Genomic DNA, 27,474 nt, shown 5'->3' on the forward strand with positions numbered 1-27,474 from the left:
AAGCCAGTTGTGCTGCTGGGGCTCAGAGCCCCCTGGGAGGAGCAGATTGAGGAGACCCGTGATAGGGAACATGCAGGCCGAGAAAGTAGTTAGCTAACTAAAGGGATCTGTAGAGGCTTCGTCTACAGATTCAATCGGTGCATCTGGCATTCAGACTCCTTGGGGTCAGAGGGTTGTTCTAAAGAAAATCCACAAATAACACAAGGTAAGTGAGGCACACTGCTTGGATGCAAACTGGGGCATGATTACCCCCAGTGTGGTTGTCCAAGTGAGGATGTCTGAAGATCAAAGACCCAAAACAACCCATGTTCCTGTGTTCCACATTGAATATGTTCTTTGAAAATACCAGAAAATACCAGATGTCTTTATTGTGACATTTTTAGTTTGGAAAAACTTAAAATAAAGGCATTTGTTCCCTAAAATGGCAAAATACTCATTTAACAATCTTGTTTTCAAATTTTTCCTGTCAATTGAAATGATGCATTCTGCCTAATTCTTGCCAAACAAATGAACATTTCAGAAAGAAACTTCTCACCAGATTTATAAAACAGTTAAAGACATTAAAAAGTCACTTTATTGCTGAAACTAAAAAGTCTGGATCCAGTTTTGTTGCAGAGAGAGAGAGAGAGATTCATTCTGGTTGATTTATTGATGTGGTTTTTTTTTTGGAAGCCATTATAAAATACATGATTAATTTGAACTGTCAAATACTCCCCTTTTCTCACAACTTTGTTTTTTGGGGGGGAGGAAAGTGCAGACAAAACCTATTCTTTGTGTGTTTTTGCTTTTTAAAAAAGTCTCATGACTGAGACAGTGAAGTCTCTCTACTGCATTGTGGTTGTTACTTTTGTTTTCCTGCGGTTGGTGTTTTAACTGGGGACTGTTTGTCGTCTTTAAATGTTTGTTTTAGTTGTTTTGGTTGGGCGTTCCCGTCATTCCTGCAGAGTTGCGGGAGTCCCGAGCTCCCGCAGGGACCTCGAACGCCTCCGCGGCCCCTTCAAGCCCTGCTGTCGCTGATCGGACATGACATCAAACCGCGGATACGCCAGTTTTCCGCATTCCTGCACCGCCTTCCGCACCCGCAGGTGAACGCAGCTGTCCACGCGTTCGTGGAGCGAACGTGAACTCAAAGAAGAAGAAGAAGAAGAGGGAGGAGAGATAAAACGGATTCCATTAGAAACGCAGTGTCGGACTAGTGAAAGGAGGATGCGCTGACGGATCCGCGGTGAGTCTTCTCCACTGGCGTTCTCGCTCTTTTTACGGCTTTTTCGGTGAGGAACCCCGGGCTTGGGTTGTGGTGTCCTCCGTTAACTTGCCCGGTGGGAAGGACAGCGTGCTTGTCACACTTGTAGCATTTTTGTGGTCAGAGAACACCTTTGTTTTTGTGTATTCCTACACGGAGAAATAGTCCGGGTCAGGTCAGGCTCTCCTGCGCAGATGCTGAGGGTCTTCAGATGATTCCTGCACCTCACAGCATGGGTTCTTTGAATAAACTTTTTATGCTACAAACGCACGACATTCAACTCACCTGATTCAAATGTAAATTTCTGTCAGGTTCATTTGTTTATTTATTTGTCTTCTTTTTGCTCCTGAGCTTAACTGGGTGTGTTGGAGCAGGAAGTAAACATGTAAATCATTTCAAATATGCACCAAGTGCTCTAAAGATTCATACAGCTGTTGCAGGCCTTCTGTAAAGCTGGGGGTCTGCAGGAAACTCCTCATGTCAGTTCCCATCTGCATTTTGACATGGAACAGGAAACAACTTCCAGACTGAAATCCGGCCAACCAGCGGCCACTCTGAGATGACCTCTCTAGGTCTGAAACTCAAAGCATCAGTTTAATTTCACTTTGTCCCTTTTAACAAACAATTAAAGCAGAGGAACTGCAGAAATTCAAAAGGAAACTGAAAAAGGAGATCTGTGTATTTGCAGAGTTCCACCTAAACTCTCACACAGTTACATAGATGATGCAGAAGCTGGTAGATGTGTCATTACTCCAAATTTAGTCACACTTTCAGATTTGGGCTCTAGTACAGTTTGCATTGAGGCATTATGCAAATTTCGAATTCAGAAATCCATTCAAATCGATTAGACCTTGAAGTGCGGATCACCTGGTTAACGTGCTGTTCTCAGGCACTCATCACATGCTGTCGCTCCTCGACACTCAGAACTGGCTTTTTGGGCTGGAAGTTCGAAATGTGGCGTCAATGGCGAGCTGTTTTACAGGCTAAACGGATCATCTGAGGCCATTTAGATTCCAAAAAGCCAAAACCCCATAGACTTCATTCTAATTGTCAGAATAACCATTCTCTGTATCCTTTGTTTTAACACGCTCTTGCTAATCCTAATTTTTAAACTATTTTGTTCTGCAGTGAAAGTTATTCAAGTTATAAATTGACCAATCAGATGCCTTAATAAAAGCTAGTGTTGTCACGTCAAATGTTCAAAAACGTTATCTTAGCCCGCTTTTAAGTGGTAGGGGTGGGGACTTTCAACAAGCTCACTTTTGATTGGTGAGAATGGTTGCCATAAAAATGCTAATTTGAATAATTGCTTACTGACATGGCGACGTCCATATTGTGAAAAAATGGCGACTGATCTCATTTTGTTGGAGTTGGAAGTAGTAAGTCATTTCTATGGGTAACGCCACACTCACTCGGTCCAGTTCTCATTTATAGTCAATGATTACGACATGACAAGAAAGGTGTCTGTCCAGCCTGGAGTTGAGTGTCTTGGTGAACATGTGCCGATGAGACAATCCAGGTTCTGCAAAAATGTGTAGATGTACTGTCAAATCTGCAATGGTATGAATACATGGCATTTTTTGTTTTGATGAGCAAAGCAAGTTGAGCAAGATAGGAAAAAAAAAATAGAAACTGCATCTTGGTGATGTTGCCATGACGATCATTTTTATTGTTTAATAAAAGACTAATTTACAGCGACTAAAACATATAAAATCAATCAATTGCTTTATAAACACAGTAGAGATGATCCGTGGAAAAACATAAATTAACAAAAAAAACTAAAGTGCAATTTTATAATCAAATTGTAGAACTGAATTTTCAATAGCCTTAAGGCACATGATCCTTCAATTTTATGACAAAGGTTCATGTTTAAAACCAACTGGAATTCCTATATGTAACAAAAATCTGGTCAAAGCATCAGAAAAAGTGTTTAAATAATGGCCTGTTGGGTACAGTGGTGGACAAAATTGTTGGTACCCCTCATTTAAAGAAAGTCCACATTGCTCACTGAAATAACTTGAAACGTTCAAAAGTAACAATAAATTACAATTTATTGAAAATTAGATAATCAAAATCACCCATTATTTTTGAGTTGTTGATTAACAGAATTATTTAAAAAAACAAACTAATGAAAAAAATGGACAAAAATGATGGTACCTCCATAAAAGACTGAGAACTAATTGCCCAGTTGGTCATGATGAACTCAGGTATGTCCTTTAATTTATATTACAGCTGTTTTCAAACCCATAATCAGTCTGTCTATTTAAAGTCAGACAAATAGTCACGTTGCTGTTTGGTGAAAAGGTGTGTACCACACTGAACATGGACAACAGAAAGCCAAGGAGTGAATTGTCCCAGGACTTTAGAAACAAAATAATAGACAAACATGGTAAAGGTAAAGGCTATAAAACCATCTCTAAGCAGCTTGAAGTTCCTGTGACGACAGTGGGACATATTATTCAGAAGTTTAAGACCCACGGCACAGTAGCCAATATCCCTGGACATGGCCGGAAGAGGAAAATTAGCCGCGTTTACATGGGCAAAAGTAATCGGAAAGAACGCCTGATCGGAAAGAAAATGCGTCATGTAAACACGCCGTTCGGAATACTCTGCCCCGATCAGACTCGTTCGGATCAGAATTTCTTTCCGATCGAGATAGGTGGGTTATACCGATCGTTTATCCGATCGTGGAGCATGTAAACGGTCATTCCGATCGTGTGTCAGTGCTGCTCTGGGTTACGTCACGCATAGATGGTGTGTGGCTCTGCGGACGCCCCGTGAAAAGCGCCGCTCCGCTCTCGCCCCTCTGGCTCTCCCCTCTCTTTCCCTCTTTTCCCTCCCTCTCGCTTCGTGCTCCCCGACGCTCACTCAGTCCACTGGCACCCGAGTGAGCAGAGGAGCTGGATTAATAATTTTGTGTCCGAGGGGGGAGGATGCTTTGTTACGTGTGCGTTTTGTTATGTGTGGGAGAATCCAGACTGCGAGCCGCCCCGCCGCTCTGGGTTAGCGGCTGCAGGACTCAGGAGGAACCGTGTTCGAACAGAGCTCGGGCCGCTAGCTCACAGAGTGGCTTTGGGGCGGCCTGTGTGAACTTTTCAGAGCAGAAATAAATGTCGCGTGGTGTCACGTGGATTTGTGTTTCCAGTTGTGTCCCACCAAAATAAAGGCTGATGTTATTTCCATACATTTATGTGCGCTATTATCGTCTCGTATTACGGAGCTGCAGCACATGCTGTCTGTCTGTGGCAGTGGTTTGTTTACAACGGGACCTATTTCCTAATCCGGGTGATTTTACACTACTGCGCATGCCCAGATGATTCATTCCGAATGAAAGTGTGAGCCATGGGAACGTTTGTTCTAATCGGAAAAAAGGTTTTCTGTGCCCATGTGCACGGGTGAATTTTAACCCGACCATTGATCCGATCAAGATATTCTGCCCATGTAACCGCGGCTAGTGATGACAAATTGAGGAGACGGAGAGTTGGAACTGTATCCAAAGAGCCCTGAACAACCTCCAAAGACATTAAAGGTGAACTCCTAGATCAAGGTACATCAGTGTCAGATCGCACCATTGATCGTTGTTTGAGACAGTGTGGACTTCATGGGAGACGACCAAGGAGGACACCACTGTTGAAAGGAAATCATAAAAAAGCCAGACTGGACTTTGTAAAAATTCATGTTGACAAGCCACAAAGCTTCTGGGAAAATGTCCTTTGGACAGATGAGACAAAACTGGAGCTTTTTGGTAAGACGCATCAGCTCTATGTTCATAGACTAAAAAAGGAAGCATACAAGGAAAAGAACACTGTCCCTACTGTGAAACATGGAGGAGGCTCAGTTCTGTTTTGGGGCTGCTTTGCTGCATCTGGCACAGAGTGTCTTGAAGTTGTGCAAAGTAAAATGAAATCTCAAGATTATCAAGGCATTCTGGATAGAAATTTCCTGCCTAGTGTCAGAAAGCTTGGTCTCAGTCGCAGGTCATAGGTCTTCCAACAGGACTAGGATCCAAAACACACAGCCAAAAACCCCCAAGAATGGCTCAGAGAAAAGCGTTGGACTATTCTGAAGTGGCCTTCTATGAGCCCAGATCTGAATCCCATTAAACATCTGTGGAAGGAGCTGAAACATGCCATTTGGAGAAGACACCTGTCAAACCTGAGACAACTGGAGCAGTTTGCTCATGAGGAGTGGGCCAAAATACCTGTCGACAGGTGCAGAAGGCTCATTGACAAACAGAAACTGTTTAATAGGCTCCGTGCACGTAACTAAGGAGTTCTACTTCCGCCGCCTTGAGTGTGAGGCCGACCATTTCCGGCTTGCGACTTCTAAAGCAGCGACACGGCAGATTTTGATTGCGAAAGATGGCATATATCACCCGTTGTCTACAAGGTCTCCCGAAAATCGACGTGAACGACATCTACAGAATTGTCGACCAGTTCGTGGTTACATGGGCAAAATATCGTGTCGAAAAAATATAGTGTCGAAAAACCGGAAGGGAAATGTGTCCCGTTGTAAACAAACCTTTGCTGTCACATATATTTATGCAGCAGCTCGGTAATATACGAGGCGATCGTCCAAACGTGCTTTTATTAATGTTATGAATATTATGAAGTACCTGTTCGCTCATCATTTTATATTTAATCCTTGTGATCAGTGCTTTTTTTGTGGAAGAAGTACGGAGCTGGAAGAACCCAGTGTTAGGAGAGGCTAACAACACGGGCTAACAAAATTAGCCTTTTGATGGACACAAAATCCAGGACAAAACATGTGGGAAATGCTGCAATCTGCATCCTGGCTGCACGTAAATCTCTGGGAATAACATCAGCCTTTATTTTGTCGGGGCACAACTAGAAACACAATTCCATGTGATTTTTTTTTTGAACAGTTTCTAAGGACTGAGCGGCATTTCTGCTCTGAAAAGCTCACACACACTGTGTGCTCTGCTCTGTCCTCGCAAGTCCGGCAGCCGCTAACCCAGATCGGCGGGTCGGCTCGCAGTCCGAATTCTCACACATAACAAAACAACAAAACGCACATGTAACAAAGCACCCTCCCCTCAAACACATTAATAAATCTGGCTGCTCTGCTCAGAGAGGTTCACTCGGTCCACTGGCACCGGAGCCCGAACGCGGAGCTCGGATGCCGGGTCCAGACGTCAGTGGGCACGCATCCCCCCGCATCTCTTCCGTGAGGGGTGAAAGAGAGGGGAGAGCCCGCGAGGCGAGAGTGGAGCGGCGCTTTGCGCAGGGCGTCCGCAGAGCAGCTGGTTGGTCCAAAGCTTTCTTTCAGCGAAACGCCATCTATGCATGACGTAAGCCAGAGCAGAAGTGACACACGATCGGAATGACCGTTTACATGCTCCACGATCGGATAAACGATCGGTATAACCAACCTATCTCGATCGGAAATAAAGTCTGATCCGAACGAGTCTGATCGGGGCAGAGTATTCCGGACGGCGTGTTTACATGACGCATTTTCTTTCCGATTGCTGCAAATACGAAACACGACTCGTCTTGCTTGGGGTGAAGTCCTCCCACCGTGTTCACCATCCATTCGGCTCTCACCGACACTTATACTGGAAAGCTATGAAAGCTTATAGTACTGTTGTACTTTGACGAATTCGCACACAGGGGTACACAACAATGTTGTGATGTCTTTGTCACGCGTTGCAACACTAAACGCCTCTCTTTTACCCGAAATCCGCTCATATGTACTCAAAACTAGCAACTCAACAAAACTCCCCACAACAATAACACAACCAACAGGAAGTTGTCGGTCTTACACTCGAAACAGGGAAGTGAACCGGAAGTTCTACCGTCCACGTAGGCTATTGCAGTGATTGCCTCAAAAGATTGTGCATCAAAGATTAAGTTATGGGTACCATCATTTTTGTCCAGTCCCATTTCATTAGTTTGTTTTTTTAAATAACTCTGTTAATCAACAACTCAAAAGTAATGGCAGATTTTGAGGATTTAAATTTCAATACATTTTAATTTATTGTTACTTTTGAGTTGTTTAGTTGTTCTTTATTGTGGTTGCTGTAGGCCGTAACCAACGCCGTACAACTTATTCAGCAACTCCTCAATCTCTCCCGCCGACAGTGTTTCTTCCACCTTTTTATTTCCTCGCTCCCGCAACAGCCCTCTTATTTCCCTTATTCGGCCCATAGCTGAACCCCATTGGTCCAAACTACCCAACGACAGGCTGAGCGACAGAACTGAGGGCCAATCAGCATCTCTGGTTGATGCGTTCAATGAACTCCAGAATTTAGAACGCGACTCAACAACAGCCACCCAGTCCAACTCAGTCCGCTACAATATGTTTAAAACTAAAATACAAATGAATGTGTGCATTTTATGTAATTTCAACACTTTTAAAGTACAATAAATCTGTGGATTATTTTCAATAACATTGTTATGCTGTTGCTATAAACGATGAGTATTTCTTAGCATTAATTCAATTTCTGGTGCTGCATGGTTTTGCTGATGGTCTTATCTGCTTGATACTTGGTGAGTTTAAGCTTCATACAGGCGTTGAGACTTCCATCCGTTAAACGTGATCGTAGGTTGGTCTGAATGTTCTTTAGATGTGAGGAAGACTGCTCACATGCAGACGTGCAGCCAAACACACAGTCACACGCTGCAGTTGTGGTATGTGACGGGCAGTGTGTTCGAATTTCTGACAATCCTTGTGCAGTTTCACCTCGTTGCCAGAGCCCACTACCCCTTCTCCAACATTCCCTCCCTGCTGCTGCGCTTGCGCTCTCTCTCAGAGACGGGAGAGCGCAGCTGCAGGCACAGCAATTCGCAGATTTCAGGCTGTTACAAACTCTGTGTTATATAACAGATAATAGTAAACCGATGGCGTTGCGGATTTTTTTTCTCCAAGCACTGCTACTACTGCGCGCCCCCTCTAGCATCGCATTGCGCCCGAGAAGGACTGGTGTAATGAAAAATTTTTTTTATAATTAAAGATTTGTTTGCAAGCCACATGTGGCCATCAAAAGAGCCAAATATGTCTCGTGAGCCATAGGTTCCCGACCCCTGCTATAAAGGCTCTTTGGGAAGAGGTGAAACTCTCTCTGACATCGTATGGTCTCAGATTCTGATGAGAGTACACAAATCTTCAATATGCGCGAGACACGGTCTTATGCAGTGCAAACTGGTCCATCGTGTTTATTTTACAAAACTATATTTATCTTAAATATTTTTCCAGCATGCGATAGATGTCACCAATGTCCAGGAAACCTTATTCATGCATTCTGGCTTTGCCCCAAACTCCTGGGTTATTGGACTGAAGTTTTTTCAGTCATATCACGTGTTATTGACAGCAACGTGAGCCCAAACCCCCTGAGTGCCTTATTTGGAATTTTTACAGGGCCACTTTCGATATCGAAATCTCAAAGGGACTCCCTCGTCTTTTTGACTCTGCTTGCAAGGAGAGTAATTCTGTTAAAGTGGAAATCACCACAATCCCCATCGTCTTCGCAGTGGTTCAGCGATGTTCTGTACTTCCTCAAGTTGGAAAAGATAAGAATGACATTGAATGGTTCCTCTGATGAATTTGAACAAAGGTGGCGTCGGTTATTCCTAACGAAAGCAATTTTATTCTTTTCCAGACTAAATCACTTCTTCTGTGGGCTCCCTTTTGTCTGAGTTTATCTCATGCTGCTTATTTTGATCTACTCTTCTGAGAAATTTGGGCATGTGATAAGTTACAATTGTTGAAACCCATTATATTTTCTAAAGCATTAATAAAGAGGGTTGGTGCAGTTTTGTGTGTCTTTTTTTGTGTGTGTTTTTGTTTTCAGCTCTTTTTTTTAATAAAAAAAAAGATTGTGCAAAAGTACCTTTATTTCAACTGGTATCTGTGATTTTATGGCGATTTTGTACAATTTCTGCATAAAACAAAGAAAGTTAAGAAAATAAATAAATAATGGTCTGTTTTCTTAAATTAGACAAGTTTAGTAAAAATACAAGAAAGCAGCAATAACACCAGTGAATTTTATTTGAATCCATGTGTGAGAGCACAAACCTGACAGACATTCAAATTCTATTTATTCATTTATGGGGGGTTGGCAATAATTTTTGCTTTACAGAGAAGCTGCTGGATGTGAACGCACTTGCAACATGTTTGAGGCCGTGTTAGAAAAAAGATGAGACTTGATGATGTGACGAACACTAGAGTGAAAACTGAAAATTTTCAGCCCTGAGGGATCTCAGAAAACATCAGGCTTTCTGTCTGCGGTTGGTGCTAGGCACAGGATGTAGCTTTATCTCTGACGTGTGCTGGCTAAGCTGTGGCCCAGGGCTGTAACGCTTTTTACCTCCCAAGTAAAAAATATCTTAAAGAGAAGAACCGGTTGGTTTATGAACTGAGAGAGAAGGACATGTGGGGAGGAATAGCTGAGAAAACAAAGGTATAATGGTCAAGAAGACGAGTAAGGAAGTGTGTGTGTCTCTGTGTGTGTGTGTGTGTGTGTGGCAAAAAGTTTGTAGACAATAAATAATATCCAGTACATTACAGGTTAAGTAAATATTCACAAAGGGGATAAACAATCTGTTCAGGTAAACAAAGGTTTTACTGAATTCAGAAAAGAGGGTGGGAACCTGAAATGACCGTCCTTAGAGCCCCACCACAGAAACGGAGCCCAAGGGCGAGCAACAGCTTTTGCGCCGGAGAGCACAAGGCCGAATCCAAATTCTTCCCCTTCCCCTTCGGTTTCTCCATACGCTTAAATTTAGCCCTTCAAACGGAGAGATCTGGAAAAGTAGTGTCCTCAGATTCGGATGTTACTACCACTCGATGACGTCACCAATATCCACCGGTCATCTTCGTTAGCGTGTAGCTGCCAGCGCTTTGAAAATGCAGAACATCGGTTTTATAACTTTAAAAAGTCACGCAAAAACAAAAACTCATAACCTGCATCTAAATGTACTTTAGAACACATTCAAGTGAAGAAATGCCTTTCTCCTCTGCTGCATAGCCCGACACAGATCACTTTCCCGGTGGAGGGATACCCAACCCTAAGTCACTACAGTTACCCATTAAGAAAACACTTTTGGACACCACTACAGCTTCAAATGCCTCTTCCATTGGATCAATTGGAAGAATCCAGAAATGTAGGGGACGAATTCAGATTCGGTCCAAGTCACAGTCCAGGTTAAGATCCGGCCCTCCTGTTGGGGAGGAGGTGGAGATCCCCTACAGGAAAATAAGAATGGGAAGTGGGGACTGTTGCAGTCTCCAGGATGAGGGTGGATAGAGGTGTGGCACATGGAGATGATGATCCAGGACCAACACAAGCGTCATCTGGGTCAATTGTTGTGTAATCCCCGGTACCATCACCAGGCTCAAGGGGCTCAAGACCAGTTTTTTAAATTTCAGTGGTATTTATGCTGGTGGATCAAAGGCAGTGTCAACTCCATATCCAGAACCCTTGAGTATACTAAATGACCTGAACTGGCTCTGACTGTTCCATATTTTCATGACAGACTCAACTGTCTCACAAGTTTCCAAAAGTAGACTGGGGGACTCTGCATGAGACAATAACCACAACCTTCCCATTACCTGTTTTTTTATTCTGCCTCACATGTTTCCATGGGAGAAAATGACAACGCGATCTTCCCTTTTCTGCGATAACTTCCTAATACGAAACAAAGTGAGAGGTGTGTTGGGGCAAGAAGCAGAAACTCGTTGGTCTGTCAAAACACATACTTAAAAAGTTGCTTTTTGGCAGCTCTGTATCTTCTTAATTTTTGGATTGACTGTATTGTTTTTCTTCACCTTGGTTGACTAGAGCCTTGTCAGTTCTGATTCTGCTTTGGGCCTGTTTAGGGCATTTTCACTACTGTTTCCATTATCTAGCAAATCAAAACATTTAAAAAGTTAAAAAAATATTTTGAAAGTTGATCATTAAAATGCTATTATTGGAAATATCCACAGATCAGGTGTCTTATGTTCATTTTTATTGTGAAAAAAAAAGGTTTTTCTGGTGCTGCTATTGTAAAATGAAGTTAGGCTCCGCCTCCTTTCCTCCCAGACCTCTGGCTCAGGTGCAGCTCATCAGTAACTGTGCATACGGGCTTAAGGTGTGCACGGGGAAGATAATGAGAGCTGATGGTTCAGGTGTGGATGAAAGTTTTTAGGAGTTGTGGATGAAGCGTTTTGACTTTTTGGTTTTCTCTGGCGACTCTCTTTGCCGGCCTGGAAGACATGAAGAGTGGGTCTTATTTATAACTCTGTTGGGGTTTTTTCTACCTCGTCTCAGACCTGATCAGCTTAGGCGGCGCCAAACTCCAGGTGGGTTAACTTCCTGTTTTTGTTTCTTTTGATCGAAGCTCCAGAACTTTACTCCAGGACGCTTAGTATTTTAAACCATTTAAAAAAATGCTGCTAATCTTGCTAATTTCTCATCTTTAAATTTGTTTTCATCAAGGCGTTGTTGATCTGCTTTCCCAAGAAGCATTTGTCTAAGGGATTTCTTGGAGCGCATCTTAAAGAAGTCTTACCCTGACTTTTACCCGACGACAAAACACATAAAAAATTCTCTAAAAAAATAGCAAATTTATATGCATGAATGGTAGAAGTTGAAATAAAAAAGGCCAAAATAACAAACAAAGCCCACCTAAATCCAATCATACCCCTACCTGAAAATTAAATTAAAAAGAAATCAATGACGAACACCCTCATATCGTGCCGCCCTACATCATGACCTTTATCCATTTGAGTGATGACTTTCACTCAACAACTCTGCTTTTCCTACAGACCAAGTCTTCTTGTGAGTCATGCAGCAGGACAGGTTCAAACGCGCAGAAAACCGATGTTCTAAACAGAGAAGTTACTATGTAACTGGAAGTAAGGATTGGCATGTTAACCGTCATCCTGCATGAGTTACCACTTCCTGTTTTGATGTCATTAAGGGATGCAAGGACATAAGAGGTGAATCATGTTTTGATAATGTTGCTTCACCTTAAACTGGATTTTCCTTCATTTGACATAATCCTCTATTTCAGTTTTCTTTTTGACTCTCTGAAGCTGCCTGGTCCACAAGGTGGAGTTTTGACTCATCCACCTCGTTTAAGGCCCTGCATTGCTGCAGAGTGATGATGAAGGTAGCGTGGGAACATAAAGAGGCTGCTTTTATTGCTGTGGAGCCTGCAGTGCCAGCAGCGTTTCCACGTATTTTCTAATGGAACCTGGAAATTTAAAGGAAAAGCGAACATCTGTTATTTGGTGAAGAGAGAGAGAGAGAGAGAGGTGGAATACTAAGAATAATTTATTGTTTGCTCTAAACATGCATCCTGCTGAGTGAATTCACAGAAATGCCTTTGTTTGTGTCCAAATGTGACTCTGCTCTGCCTCTCTGTTGTCAGAGGTTTTTGGAAAGTTGGACAAACAACCAACCCCTGTTTTTGAGGTGGTATGGATGGTGGTAGATTTCAGGCAAATGCGGAATATTTGTCAGAGAAAGATTAAATAACTGTGTGAGGAACCCTGCCAGCTGGCCCTCACTGACCTTAGCACTTTCTTCTCATTTCATGTTCTTTGAGGTAGAGAGGCTGGGTGTTTGGAGTTACAAAGTGTTAGGAAATGTTTCAATTCAAAATGGGCAAGAGAGGGTCGACAGGATTTCCATATTTTCTATTAGTTAATTTTCTTACTGTGAGCGTTTTTGGCTAGTTTGAAGCCTTTTCTCGGATACACTCTTCAGATTGAGAAGGTTTAGAGGTTAAGGAGCACTGGCTATCTATGAAGGACCGGATTCTCCAGTTTATGTAGGCCTGCATCTGGCCTGCAGCAGAGGGAAAATATTTTCAGGCCAGATGTTTTTGTTTTTTACCTCCTAAGTTAGACATTGTTAAAACATGGAACCGCCCTGTAGGCATGCTTGATGTTTGGGTAGACCTGATCAAATGTCTTTTCTTCTCTCTGATGGAATGTAGAGACCGCTGTCTTCCATCAGCAGCACTTTGGACATCAACTGGAAAACCCCTTATTGTGTGGTAGTGATGGTTGTGAGAACGTTAGTCCTGGGTGGGATGTAAACAATGGTGTCGAAGCCGTCTGTAGGCTTTGGGAAGAGCAAGTTAAACCGTCTGCATCGCACTGACATGGCGCCTAATTCCATCCAACCATTTTCCTAACGTGCTTATCTCTTTCGGGGTCACAGGGCTGCCTACTTGGCTACTGTTGGGCGAAGGCGGGACAGGTCGTCAGCCAGTCGGAGGGCCACACAATCACACACCCAAACACACTCGCAGTCACACCAAGGGACAGTTTAGAGCAGGGTTCACCAACCTTTTTGAGACCGAGGGCTATTTCATGGGCACTAAGTGGTATGAAGGGCGCCACTACGCCACTAAAAACCTCCTAGCCCCCCCCCCCCCCCCCCCCCCCCCAAAAAAAAAAAAACCCCAACACAATTTGAGGACTTCCTTTTGTGTGCCCTATTTTTATTTGCTCATTTTACACACAAAAACATGCATGAATTTTCTAGACTCGTATTACGGGGGGGGGGTCAAACTCAGTTGCAGAGGGAGCCTGAATTCAAAACAGACTTTAGGTTGCAGCCGAACAAGATAAATATTTATTGAACACACTAAAGCTAAACTTTTAAACCTTTAAAACTTTAACTTAATTTTAACTTTTTAAACATAAATGTAAATAAAAACAGACAGGAATATTAATCCTCACATTAATGGATTACTCAACCACCTCAACCTATTCTCAAAATCTTTACATTACATGAATCATAAGAATGTCCAGAAATTGTGTAATTTATTTGATCTATTTAAACTTTTGTAATAGACCCTTACTTTTATTGATTATTTTTTAAGTTATATTTGTTTACATATTTGGGTTTTCTTTGTCTACCTTTATCTCAGAATTGATATTGTTGTCATTGACAGACATGCCGTGGTTGTTTGTTGAATATTTGCTTCAATAAAAAAAAAAATAAAAAAATTTGGGGGTGCATTCCCTGCGGGCGCCACAAGGGGTGCTCGCGGGCGCACTGGCGCCCGCGGGCACAGGGTTGGTGACCCCTGGTTTAGAGGAAATCCAGCTGTTTAAAAAAAAAAAGATTTATTTGATATTTTATTTTGTTTTTTAATTTTTTTAATTATTGTTTTTATTGCCTCTAGATTTTATTGTACAGTTTGACGTCGGTCATGCTAAGGTGCCATATAAGTAAATAAACTATAACTTTGAAACCCCTTTGGGATCCGTCACGGGAAAACAAAGCTGTAAGTAACAGAGACGAGAGAGTTTGCACTTCTAGAAAACTCCCCCGGCGGTGTCCTCGCTCAGATGTGATAGGTGGTTGAGCGGGTCCTGGTTACTGTGTAGACTTATACTCCAAAGTATGCTTCTTTCACTTCAAACAGAGCTTCATGCAATGACGTGCCGCTTCTGTTGCTCACTTGCAGGTCCTGTTTTGGTGCTGTTACTGGAAGGATCATGAACCGCACGTTTGACTAGCCAGCTCTGAAGTAACAGTTGCAAGGAAGGCCAACGTGAAGCAAGAGAAGCATGGCCGTCTTCAAGTCTGACATCGTAGAAGACCTCTATGAGATTGGGGAAGTTCTGGGAAGGTGCAGTAATGTCTGTTACATTTCTTGTTCATCTTCTTCATTAAAAGGATTGTATTTTACAAACTATTTTCTAAACAGCTGTAAAATATGCATAAAATAATCATTTTTAGATTTGGCTCAAAGTGACATTTCGAGTTTTTCTGTAAATATGGGATTCAAGGAAGGCTAAGTGCTGGACTTTTGAAGCAAATTAATTTCTGATATAAGATAAAATTGTCTAATTGAATTGAAAAAACATGAATTTAAGTTGAAAAAAGACAATATTCATGAGAAAAGTTGAAAATGTCTTTAAATAGTAACCTAAATAGTAAGATGTATGGCGAGCTTCCTGTACTGACGAATGCACCTGTGTCCTTTCCAGTGGCCATTTTGGTCAGGTGAAAAAGGTCCGCGAGAGGGCGACTGGAACCAGCTGGGCGGGAAAGTTCCTGAAAATTCGGAGAAAAGGAGGCAGCCTCTTGGGAATGGACAGAACCAGCGTGGAGCGTGAGGTGGAGATCCTGCAGGCGCTGAAACATCCCAACATTGTGTTGCTCAAGGACGTTTTCGAGAGTCGATCAGAGATGGTGCTTGTTCTAGAGCTGTGAGTTTCAAAATGTGAACCGGTATGTGTTTGATGTCCAGCTAAAAGCAGTGGTGTTTGCACTGGCAGCCTGATGAATGTGAGTGAAGGTTATGAAAATCCGAGTACTGTTGACTTTTGGCACAGTTTAATCATAATAAGAACTCTTTGGGAAAGATGGGCTCACTTTGCAACCAAAACCAGGATTGTCTGCAAAGTGGCGAAGGGACAACTAGAAAGCAAATAGTACACTGACCCCCAAGGACTAGTTTTGGTCATCCTTGTTTCAAAGAGTCAGTCACTGACTTACTTATGGCATTGGCGTTAGCTCACTGAGTGTCTTCCAATCTGTTGCATCTACTCCCTGAGCAGAGGGCATGCAGCTTTTTTCTTTCTAAAAAGAGAAACGATTAATCCACAACACTGGAAGCAAAATGATATTTAAGCATCTAGGAAAAGGCAGAGAAGCATCGGACTTGGTCTAGATTCTGTTGAAATATTTTGGATAATGCTGCTGTTATTTCACTTCTTGTAGTTAGTGCAAAGTAAGTTACTCTGCCTAAAAACTCCTGATCCAGGTTGATCAAACACCCCGGTTAGGAAAAACTACAACAGCAGTGTTCCCACGTTTATAGAGTCGCATTCTAAAAGAAACCCGTACCAGACGAAATCTGCAATGTGGACAGCTGTAAAACCCCTCAGTACACGCTTTGTTCACCTTTCTTAGACAGACAAACATTTCACACTTGATCAAAATCTCAAAGTTCAAACAAAAGGAAAACAAAGGTCTGATCGCGATTGAAGATTGATGTGAATTTAGCAAACTAAACACATTCTGTACTGTACAGGAGATAGAAGAGATTAATTGGCAGTGGTCTGTAATCAATCAAGACATAAGCACAATGTGTAAAGAAAAGCAAATTTAAAAATATCAGCAAAGCGGCGAGAGATGAACTGCGTTATTGCAAAAGACTCTTGTACAGTCGATCCTTTTTGTTTTTATTTTTTGAGCCAAGTTCCATGCACTAAACATTACTAATAGATGCTGACATTTTGGGCGGCCGTGGTGCAGCGGTAGGGCGGTCGTCCCATGATCGTAAGGTTGCAGGTTCGATTCCCGCCTTGCACGCCCATGAGTCGAAGTGTCTTTGGGCAAGACACTGAACCCCACCTTGCCTCTGGTGGTAGGCGGGCGCCTGTGTTTGGCAGCGGAGCGACCACCAGTGTGTGAATGTGTGTGTGAATGTGTGTGTGACTGGGTGAATGGGTCTGTGACTGTAAAGCGCTTTGTCCTTGTAGGAAGAAAGGCGCTATATAAGTATACACCATTTACCAAATAGTTGGCTAGTTTCTTAATTAATTTCCTAAAAATGATTTATTATTGGTTTTGGCTGTTTTAGAGTAATCAAATAATATTGTATGGAGATTTATTACCAGCATTAGTTTTATATATTTCTGGCTGAAAAGCTATCCAAAGTGAAGCAAATCTGAGCAGGAGATGACCGTTCTGCCATTGCTGAACCTGCTGAGTCATTTTTTCAAACCGGAGCCTTTTAAATGCTATGATAGATATTCTCAAAACTCTGGATGGTTTTAAAATTTGTCTTTATTCAAAGCAAAATAATATTGTTTATAACTGGCACTGATGTGGGATTAGTCGTCTTATTTAAGAACACAACAGCTGCTTACATACAGCCGTCCTTTTAATTTGACCTCTGATTGTTCATGCATCATGAATGAATGAATGAAAGGAGCTTTATTTGTCCTTATTCAATCGCACATGAAATGACCACAAAACGGACTCTTATTTTGAAAGGCAAATGTTGGGAAATGCAAATAAAAAAAATTGTAAAACACAAAAAGAGCTGTTGTTCCTCTTCTCTCATTTTATTGATTTTTATCTCTCAGCATTTCTGGAGGTGAGCTGTTTGACTTCATTGCTGAAAAAGACAACCTCCTGGAGACAGAGGCCATTCAGTTCATGAAGCAGATCCTGGAGGGACTGAGGTTCATGCACAGCAACAACATCGCTCACTTCGACCTGAAGGTACCGTGCACCGACTGACGTGCACCACCCACACAACTCAGCTGGTGGTTCTAGCTTGGGTGTTGACTGTGCTGTGCTGGTGTGCCTTCAGCCAGAGAACATCATGCTGTCCGAAAAGGTGTCTCCTCAGCTCAACGTCAAACTGATCGACTTTGGCCTGGCCTACCGTTTTCACCAGGGACAGGAGTACAAGAGCACAAGTGGCACGCCTCAGTACGTTGGTGAGTGTGTAATAAAGTTGTTTGTGTGCAATAGAGGCTGATCAAGTTTGAAGTTTTTCCTCCAGATGTTCCAGCTTTTCTTGATTCCACCACTTGGCAGGCTTCTCTGTCTCCATTAAAGTAGTGCTGGAACCCACTGTGATACAACACCCGTTAGCTTTAGGTGAGCAGTAAAGTACAGCTGATCGTAGAGCGAGACGGACCATCCGAGGACTACAAAATGTAGGTTCTTCCAGAGAGATTACAAAGAAAGTCCGTGTAAGTAAGATCCGCTTACTGACGGGAAGAACAGTGTCCCAAAGTCAGGCCTGGATCAGAAGAGACGATTCTGAGGGTTAACTTGTGCGTAATAGGAGCCTGACAGGACAACAGCTTCACTGTAAATAGTGTAAACTAGGCTCAGTCTAAACTGTGAAGCAGCAGCTAAGAGCTGCAGGGTTTACAGGACGAGTCGCAGCAAGAAAGGCATCGCTGAGATGTCAGAGTAAGACAAAGCTGCCTGCCTGGGCCAGGAAACACAGGTCTGCTGCTGAACTGGAAGGTGTTATGAGCCTATAAATAAAAGTGATGACAGTGATATCTCTGGTTCATCACTGCATCTTTATATGCCGTGAAAGGAGGCCTTCACACTGTGTAATGTCAGCAAACATGGAGGAGGAGGAGGTGGGATTTTTTACTGGACCCATTCTGAGTCTAGGTAGTCAGAAGTTCATCCTTACTGGATAGAAAATAAATTGCCTGCAACAGTTGTGGGAAACTTAGAACTTTTTAAAGAACAGTTATTTCTTTTGTAGAAAGAACACCGTCTGAATGTAACTGTTTTCTAGTTTAAATTCATTTAAAGAGGATTCATTAAATGACTCCAGGACTTCTATCTATGATTGTATTTTGAAATATCTTTGCCCCTATGAGCTTGTCACTCAGTCATGCATGATGTTAGGTTTTGGTTTGTGGTTCCTGATTTTAAGATCCACTCCAATCATCTTTTGACCTATTTTAAAAGCATTCCCAGTGGTCTTTTAATGACTATAGTTTTTTTGTGGACAAAATCAAAAAAAAAATTTCAAGGACATAGTTTTTGCAGAGCAACAGGAGTTCATTAGAACTTCTCCTCTGAGTTGTATGTGGGACTGTTGGCACAGAGTAAGCCTTCCCTACTTCCCCTCATCTGTTTACACTCTCTCCCGCTAGCTTACAGCCTCTCACACCCTCAACCTAACATCACTGGTGCAACAAAAATGGCAAGCAATATTGGAGCTATCCAGGCGTACGGTTTTAAGTCAGATACCAGCTCAGATGAGGAAGACTACAAACTAGTTTCCGACGGCATTTCTTTTCGTCTGCTCCTGATTCACAACAATTTGAATAAAGAAATGCAGAAATGCATTTTTACGCTTCATTATCTTTATATATGTCTTCCATCATGAGAAAAATGCCATGAAGAACATATTAAAAACACCAAAAACATGATTTTCATTGTACTTGGTCTTTAAAGTGGTCTTCTCTGCTCTCTGGTCTTTTGTGTCTCTGGAGTTGTTCTGGTTCTTGTCCATTTAACCTGATGGATGATTTGCATTCTTGTCTGCATTTCTTCTAACATCCTCTTATTTTTCTTAAATGTAAACCATTGGGTGACTATGTGGATAGATGTTTTTGTTCCGTCACTGTGCCTATTCAGCATGTGGTTGCTGTGTTTTCAGTATCATTCAGTCCCCCCCCCCCCTCATGTTTGCTCTTTGTTGCTGTGGTTTCTCTTTGTTTTATGGCCCATCCTGGCTTCAGTTTAGCTCAGGCTGTTTAGGTTTTCCTTCCTCTTATTCTTTGTTTGTGATGAAGCTCACCCATGTATGGTGTTGTGTGATTATGAAAGTGTGCAGTGTTCTAATGACCATAACAGGCACTGATGTGGGCCTCTTAAAGGCTTTTGTGCATTTTTTACAATCAAGATTTCTTCCATAACCAGTTTAAACCTTTTTTTTTTTTTACTGTCGTTCTTGTCCTTTCCAATATTAGGTTTTTATAACGGTTAAAAATGAACATAATGATTGTGATGCAATGAAAAGGGTGTCTTTGGTGTTTTAAACATGTTCTTGTGGATTTCTTCTGAGTATTTCTTTCAAAACGGTGTGAATCAGGAGTAGATGAAAAAATGCTGTTGGAAAGGAGCTTATTTGTGATGTAGAAAGTAGGCTGGGCGCCCAGCAACGGGGAGGGGAAGGGTAGGTGGGGCTGCTCCGTGCTGATGGTACCGTCCACTGGGAGGCGAATTTTTGATCAACTACCGTACTACCGCTCTGCAGAAACTGTCCTAAAAAAATCAAAAACTTAATTATTATTTTTTTGGCTTGAAAATGCTTTTAAAACATATTAAAAAAAGATCAGAATGGGACTTTAATATGGCTTTGATGTCCATCCCTGAAAGAGTCAGCCTGGCCAGATTTGACTTGTTTTCACAGCACCGTGTGGCTCCAAAGAATCAGTCAGTGGAGTTAAAGTGCACAAACGTTGGACTGACAGTCCTCATGAAACCTCACTAAAGATCTCTGTCTGTGTCCTGCAGCTCCAGAAGTGATCAGCTTTGAGCCACTGAGCACCGCAGCAGACATGTGGTGAGCCCGCCGCCACAGCCTAAAAAAACCTTTCACAGCAGAAACCAACAGTTCTTATGCTTCACACTATCTGAAACCTTTGAGCCTATTTTTGAACTTTTTAGTTGCCCTTTGATGTTAAAGAACGGCAGAAATGAAGTCTTTGTTTTAGAAAGCTTTTCAACGTTTGGTCTTCATGCTCTTTCAAAAGATGTTTCTGTTCACCATCAACGTTTGATAAGTCACTTCAGGCACAGCACACACACACCGGAGGAACCTGGCAGAACACTGATTGCTGCAGCAGAAAGCTGAAGTGTTTAGTTTGTAACTGAAGCGTTTGTGTTTATTTTCCATCACTTATGTGTTCCGTCTCTGTCCCTTCAGGAGCATTGGAGTCATAACCTACATTCTGTAAGTCAAACATCTTCGTTTGTTGGGTGGTTTTGGGGTGTTAAGCTTTGTGTTGAACTCAGTGTTACACCGTTTTTCCTGGATAAAAGAGGCAGAGTTTCCTTATGCCAAGCCCACCCAAGAACATTCTTGAACAAATGGTAAAAAGTCTAAAAGCTAAATGTCCCCTGAGTTCAGAGTAGTAAAGCACGTGGTAATAGAACGGTAATGGAGTTTAAGCAACACACCTGAAATCTGACCCCTTCCAAACATCCAACTGGACTTGGACACATACAGACGAGGATCAAATTGTAGGACCATCTTGCTTATTGAAAAGAAAAACAAAGCCAGTGTTCACTGGAAAAACCAGAAACCGACAGAAATAATAGTAGGAAAAACCTAAGAATTAACTTTAAACATCAAACATTGCTTTTAAGCGTCTGTTCAGCAGAAACCTTAAAGAATCGAATGAAATTTGTGCAGGAAGGTGGTGGCACACTATGCTGGTAACTGGCAGCTTCAGCCTGCAATGTTACTAAATTGAACCTTGTATAATATAAATGTAGCATGGTGTGATGTGCGATCTATTATAGCTGATTCTGTCACCTTAAGGTGAAAGCGGCTGTGAATTAAAACAGTTTTTTATGATTATCTCAACATAACTAGATAATTATGTCTATATTTCTAATTCAAGGTCACAACAGGTTTTTTTTTCCATGAAAACATAATCATTTATCTGGTTATGCTGAAATAAAAAGAGGTTAAGGTTTTATTATGATTGTGTTCGACAAAAATTACACTAATGTCAGGAAGCAGTTGACAATTATGTGCTTGTGGTTTATGAATATTTATTTTTTCAACAGTAGTTGTTTTATATCAAAGTAACCCCCTAAGAAACGGATTTACAGCCAAAAGAGTGAAACTCTTATTACGTTTTTGTTTGGGGAGTAGATGTTAAAGTCTATCAGACGGAAGGGTCCACTTTGGTCTGCTGAGTAAGGGAATGCACTGATAAAACCTTTCACTTCTGCTATGTAATCCAGAGATTAGGGAATGTGGATTACAGTTTTAAAACTGGCAACAACTGCATCAAGAATAAGCCCATACATGTGCAAGAACATGCAAACCTCTTATAAGAAAGACCCACCTAGAGTTTCAACCATACCTCTCTTGCCTCAAATGTGTCCCAAATCTCTTCATCAGTCAATCAAAAAACCAGTTTGTCAGCCTCACTTCCACTTAAAAGACCCCCCCTCCCCCTTTAGATTTCTGAGAAGCTTTAAGATCCATCAAAAGCTTTGACAGGTGTTGAAGTTTGAGAATAAATCTGTTTGGAATTGTTAGGTCTTCTCACTCTTGCTAAACACTCTGTGTCCGTAGACTGAGTGGTATGTCACCATTTCAAGGTGATACGGATGAAGAGACTCTGAGGAACGTCGTGGCGGTGCATTACGAGTTTGAAGACCTTTACTTCAAGACGACCAGCTCCATGGCCAAAGATTTCATCCAGAAGCTTTTGGTGAAAGATTCCAGGTGAGACCCTAAGGTGCTACCTCTGGACAAGTCAGAAACGTCGTACAGTAGGAAATCTGCTCTGAATTTCTCTTTTAAATTTTTTTTTTTCAAAGTAAAAGCCTCTTGAAACACTAATTTCCATCATTTGCATGTTTTGACATTATTAGTCCTTCAACCGATCTGTTTGGTCGTTTTAGGATTAGTTCTGAGTGGAAGAATAAAACATAACATTTAATTAAAAATAACTACAATTAAATTATTATTAAAAGCTTACACGAATTTAAAAGTTGAAAATAATACTCAAATGTCTATTTGCTTGATTCTTAAAATGACATAAAAAAGACAGTTTCGTTCAACTAAATGACAGAAACTATTCTGTTTTTTTTATTGAAGTCCTGCTCACGTGCTTAATGTGTCTTCCTGTTCTCCTGTCCGTTACCTCTGTTTGTTTATCCGAACAAGTAATTTTTCTTTCAAACTTTTCATCTCTAAAAATACATTTAATAAAAGCCTAAAGCTGAATGTTTAGCTTCTTATTTAGCTAACAAAAAAAACAGGTAAGAATAAAATCCTGAACTTTTTTTTAAAAAACAGATCGAGCAGAGCCTAACTGCCTACAAGTTACCCCTTGATTATTAAGTCAACCAGTTTTTACTGATATAATTTGAAAGAAAAGTAATAGAAATACTAACAAAAAAGAAATTCAAATTCAAATGGGAAAAAAAATTGGCGAAACCTTTTATTAAACAAACTACTGAAACGGTCCTCAAACTTTTTTTTTTAACCGTCTCATACTTAATGCACATATCAGATTTAAAGGTAGTCTGCTCCAGATGGAACATTTTAGCTCCTCTAACAAAAGGATTTAGATCCAAGCTCTGAAGGTCTCCTCAAAGTGTTTCTAGTAGTTTGTGTTTAGAGTCATTTTCTTGCTGTAAGACCACTGACCTGCCATGAGACTGAGCTTCCCGGCACTAGACGACACATTTTGGCTCTGATAGGCTAATTGTACATGTTCGACAGTACAGTCGGGGCTGGTTCATCTGGATTCTCCACTTTTTCATCCAGGAACGTAGATCATGTGGCTTGTCGTAAATCTTTTCTGTCCGAGTCTGTTTTGTTAGTTTGCTTCTTAAACAATTCAGTTTAGCAGCAATTCAAAGGTAACATCTGCACGCCATTTGTTAATTTTGAAAAAAGTTCAATTCATTTTTATGCTTTTGTCCGTTTTCAGTTATTTCAGTGAACATTTTATTTATAGTGGTTAAATTATAGAATTCTTTGCTTCAACATCTTTAGCAGAAACACAGATCAGTTAAAACTAAGAACAATTCCCTGCTCTTGTGTTTTCAGAGAGAGGATGACTGCAGAGGAGTGTCTACTTCATCCATGGATCAAGGTGAACCCCCCCATACTTAATGGGATGATAGCAGCAGTTGTGTGTGTGTGTGTGTGTGGTGTTATGTTTTTTGGTTGGGACAACTGTTGTCTTTTCCAGCCCATCACACGCAGACAGGTGGCCAACCGCAATCGCTCCTCCATCAACATGAGGAACTTCAAGAGGTTCAACGCCAAAAGGAAGTGGAAGGTGAGTTTCAGGAGGCAGAAAGCCCCAAACGTGTGTGACAACATTGCTGAATTAAAGCACCAGCTTGTGTAGGATTGAAAAGACGAGAGTAACTCCGGTCGACCTCTGACCCCACAGATGTCCTACAACATGGTGTCTGTTTGCAACCGGCTGGTAAACCTGAGGCTTGTGTGCAAACACAGATCTGATACCGATCTGCTACAGGTGAGCCCCACCAGATGTTGATGACCCTTTGAGAAGCTGTTTGACAGATGAGGCCACATCAGTGCCAGAGAAAGGAGCTCATGATCTCATGGCTTCATTTTTGAAGGCCCAGGATGCTCATCTACGGACGTTTTTCTGTTCCATCAGATTTGAATTTTTTTTACATGTTTTGCCTTTTGAATACAAAAATCAGGATCTAATGGAACAGAAAAAACATCTGTACTCATCAGCCCTCCTTCGTATATTAATGGTTTTGATGCTTTCACAAATTACATCTATATAATCCCTTATTTTATTAAAAACTTAGAATTAAATGAGAGATTGATAGAGCTGACCACACAGGTTGACATTTATGAACAAATGACCTGCAACATGCTATGGATTTAAAGATTTTATTGGGTCTATATCCTTTCAGATTTGGCTCTACACCAACTCCACAGTCGTGGTCAAAAGTTTTGAGGGTTACATAAATATTGGAAATTGGAAAAGTTGCTGCTTAAGTTTTTATAATAGTAATTTGCATATACTCCAGAATGTTATGAAGAGTGATCAGATGAATTGCATAGTCCTTCCTTGCCATGAAAATTAACTTAATCCCGAAAAGAACTTTCCACTGCATTACATTGCTGTCATTAGAAGACGCACTGAGATCATTTCAGTAATCGTCTTGTTAACTCAGGTGAGAATGTGGATGAGCACAAGGCTGGAGATCATTATGTAAGGGTGACTGGGTTAGAATGGCAGACTTGACATGTTAAAAGGAGGTGATGATTGAAGTCATTGTTCTGCCATTGGTAACCATGGTGACCTGCAAAGAAACGTGTGCAGCTATCATTATGTTGCATAAAAATGGCTTCACAGGCAAGGATATTGTGGCTACTAAGATTGGACCTAAATCAACAATTGATAGTGTTACGACCTTGGGGTGTGGGAGGGAAAAGGGAATCAGCAATACAACAAATCCGTATTAACTGATTTATTCGGACCAATAAGCTACAACTGGTTCTGTCACACAGATATCCTCCCACATGGGATCACAACGTGTTAACAATAATCAAAGAACATACGCCCGTAAAAAGAAGCATTTAAACATGGCGAGGATAAGTAGAAATCATTCTAATGTGCCAAGAACCGAAACGAAACACAAATAAGTGCACAGAACACAAATGGCGAGCTGAAGAGTCAGCCGCCCTGGTGCTTGGGCCACGTCAGCTTATGTCCGTGCCTCCAGCGCAGAGGGGCGGGGCCGACGCTGTAGATGGAGTGACAGGCCAACCAGGACGACGAGGCAATGACGTCCAACCTAGAAGAAAGGAGATGGGCCGATCGCCTCCTAGATACCACCGCGTTCAATTAACACAACTAATAATCCAAAGCAAGAAGAAAGCTCATCCACCCCCGAAAGACTCGGCACGTAACAATAGGATCAACAAGAACTTATACCCAAGTCCAGCAAGCACCAGGATGGTCTCCTAAAGAGGATTCAGCTGCGGGATCGGAGTGCAGAGCTTGCTCAGGAATGGCAGCAGGTGTGAGCGCATCTGCGCGCACAGTGAGGCGAAGACTTTTGGAAAATGGCCCGAAGGGCAGCAAAGAAGCCACTTCTCTCCAAAAGAAACATCAGGGACAGATTGATCTTCTGCAAAAAGTATGGAGAATGGACTGCTGAGGACTAGGGCAAAGTCATATTCTCCCATGAGGCCTCTTTCTGATTGGTTGGGGCATCTGGAAAAAGGCTTGTCCAGAGAAGAAAAGGTGAGGACTGCCATCAGTCCTGTGTCCTGACAGTAGTAAAAGCATCCTGAGACCATTCATGTGTGGGGTTGCTTCTCATCCAAGGGAGTGGGCTCACTAACAATTTTGCCCAAAAACGCAGCCATGAATAAAGAATGGTACAAAACACCCTCCAATGGCAACTTCTTCCAACAATCCAGCAACAGTTTGGGGATGAAATATGCATTTTTGGAGCACCGCCCCATAAGGTAAAAGTAATAACTAAGCCCAGAAGTTGATTGAGACTCGAATTGCAGAGGTCCTGAAAAAGAAGTATTTATGCAAATACTGACTCTTTGCATAAATGTCATGTAGTTGTCGATAAAAGCCTTTGAAACGTATGAAGTTCTTGTAATTATATTTCAGTACATCAAAGAAACAACTGAAACAAAGATCCAAAAGCAGTTCAGCATCAGACTATGTGAAAACTAGTATTTGTGTAATTCTCAAAACGTTTGACCATGACTGTATTCCCTGTTTTAGAAAAAAAAAGAGGGTCCAATTGGGGCTTAGAAGTGGTCTCTTGAAAGTTTGGGGGCTTAAAAGCATAGTAAACATACATTTACTACCGGAGGGCTCTAATTTCACCAGGTGTCCCCTTTACTTTAGTTCTGACCTCTATGCAGAATAACATGTTTTGTTTTCATTTGTGCTTTTAAGAACAGAAATGCATCCTTGTCTCTGCAGAGACAATGTGAGAGTGACGTGGAAGACTCTGAGAGCAACCCCAGCTCACTGTTACGCCGAAGACTCAGCAGCAGTTCCTAAAGATGACCAGCAGAGGCCAGCAGATCCAGCAGGCTCACCGAACCAGTCCTCTTCAGCAAAGGAGATTTCTTCCTTCTTCAAGTCGCAGAAGTTCTTTGAGGAAAAGCTTGTTTTTATAGAATATACACAGGTTTTCCTGGTATTTCTCACTGATGACGTCTACATCAGGCAGGTTTTAGAGATGACGATCGTTTCTGGTCAGAAACAACATTGTTTCAAGTGTCGTCATGTGACGGCAAACAGTTCTGGTCCCCCCAACACCAGAGCAGCACAGTTTCTGAGGTTCCGGATGAACTGATGGGTTCTTATGATCAGAACTTCAAGCATTGGTGAGTAGGTGGAAGAAGGTGAACTGTGCTCCTGTTTGTGTTGTTGGGAAATGTGAGAAATAAAACATCTGTGAGCTTTTATCTAGGTTTATATTTAAAATATTCAATGATGCACAACAAACAGCAGCTATGTATGCTGGTGCTTTTTTTGTAACATTTTAATTTTTATTGTCTTTAACCAGTTTACCGAAACCTAAACTCTGAAAAGTGTGTATTTGTTACGTGTATGTTGATGTTTATAATTGTGTTTCTATGTTAAAAGTAAAAATAACTGTTTGTGTGACTGGGTTTGTTTAATGAACAGATCATTTAAAATCTCATCTATTTGATTAGTTTAACCCATCAAGTTGAAACTGACCACATGGAAAGATTTAAAGGGATTTTTGTAGTTGCTGGTTGAATCCTGGAACCAGCATTGGGTGTATTTTTAAAAAAGAGTTTACACTTAAATTTCTGTATAAATTTAAGGTTAGCTTGTAGTCCTTCAACAACACAGACAGATTTCATGGTCACATTTCAAAAGTGTTTTTTTCTTTTTGTTTTAAAACCCTTATTTGAGGTTAAAATGTATGACAAATACTCATTCAAAATGACAATTTTGTTACTAAAAATGCTGAAATATTTCGAATAAAAAAAAACTTTAATCCAAAA

At 41.5% G+C, this 27,474-nt stretch overlaps 1 protein-coding gene across 4 annotated transcripts; it reads left to right on the top strand.

The window, feature by feature from the left end:
• The first annotated feature begins 970 nt into the window (after window positions 1–970).
• On the top strand, window positions 971–27,474 carry si:dkey-240h12.4 (death-associated protein kinase 2). 4 transcript variants are annotated; one of them, XM_011481055.4, is made up of 12 exons: window positions 971–1,225; window positions 14,674–14,838; window positions 15,200–15,421; window positions 17,309–17,447; window positions 17,539–17,668; window positions 20,229–20,277; window positions 20,641–20,667; window positions 22,027–22,179; window positions 23,515–23,560; window positions 23,660–23,749; window positions 23,867–23,953; window positions 26,387–27,474. In XM_011481055.4, the coding sequence occupies exons 2-12, from the start codon at window positions 14,777–14,779 to the stop codon at window positions 26,492–26,494; spliced, it is 1,113 nt and encodes a 370-aa protein (XP_011479357.1). In that variant the 5' UTR covers window positions 971–1,225; window positions 14,674–14,776; the 3' UTR covers window positions 26,495–27,474. The 4 variants fall into 4 exon arrangements, with proteins under 4 accessions (XP_011479357.1, XP_004074142.1, XP_011479358.1 ...); XM_004074094.5 differs by having other exon boundaries at window positions 26,414–27,474; XM_011481056.4 differs by lacking the exon at window positions 971–1,225 and adding an exon at window positions 11,322–11,545.

Source organism: Oryzias latipes, chromosome 11, assembly GCF_053564925.1.
Source record: "Oryzias latipes strain Hd-rR chromosome 11, Olatipes_Hd-rR_3.1".
In the NCBI taxonomy this organism is placed as follows: domain Eukaryota; kingdom Metazoa; phylum Chordata; class Actinopteri; order Beloniformes; family Adrianichthyidae; genus Oryzias; species Oryzias latipes.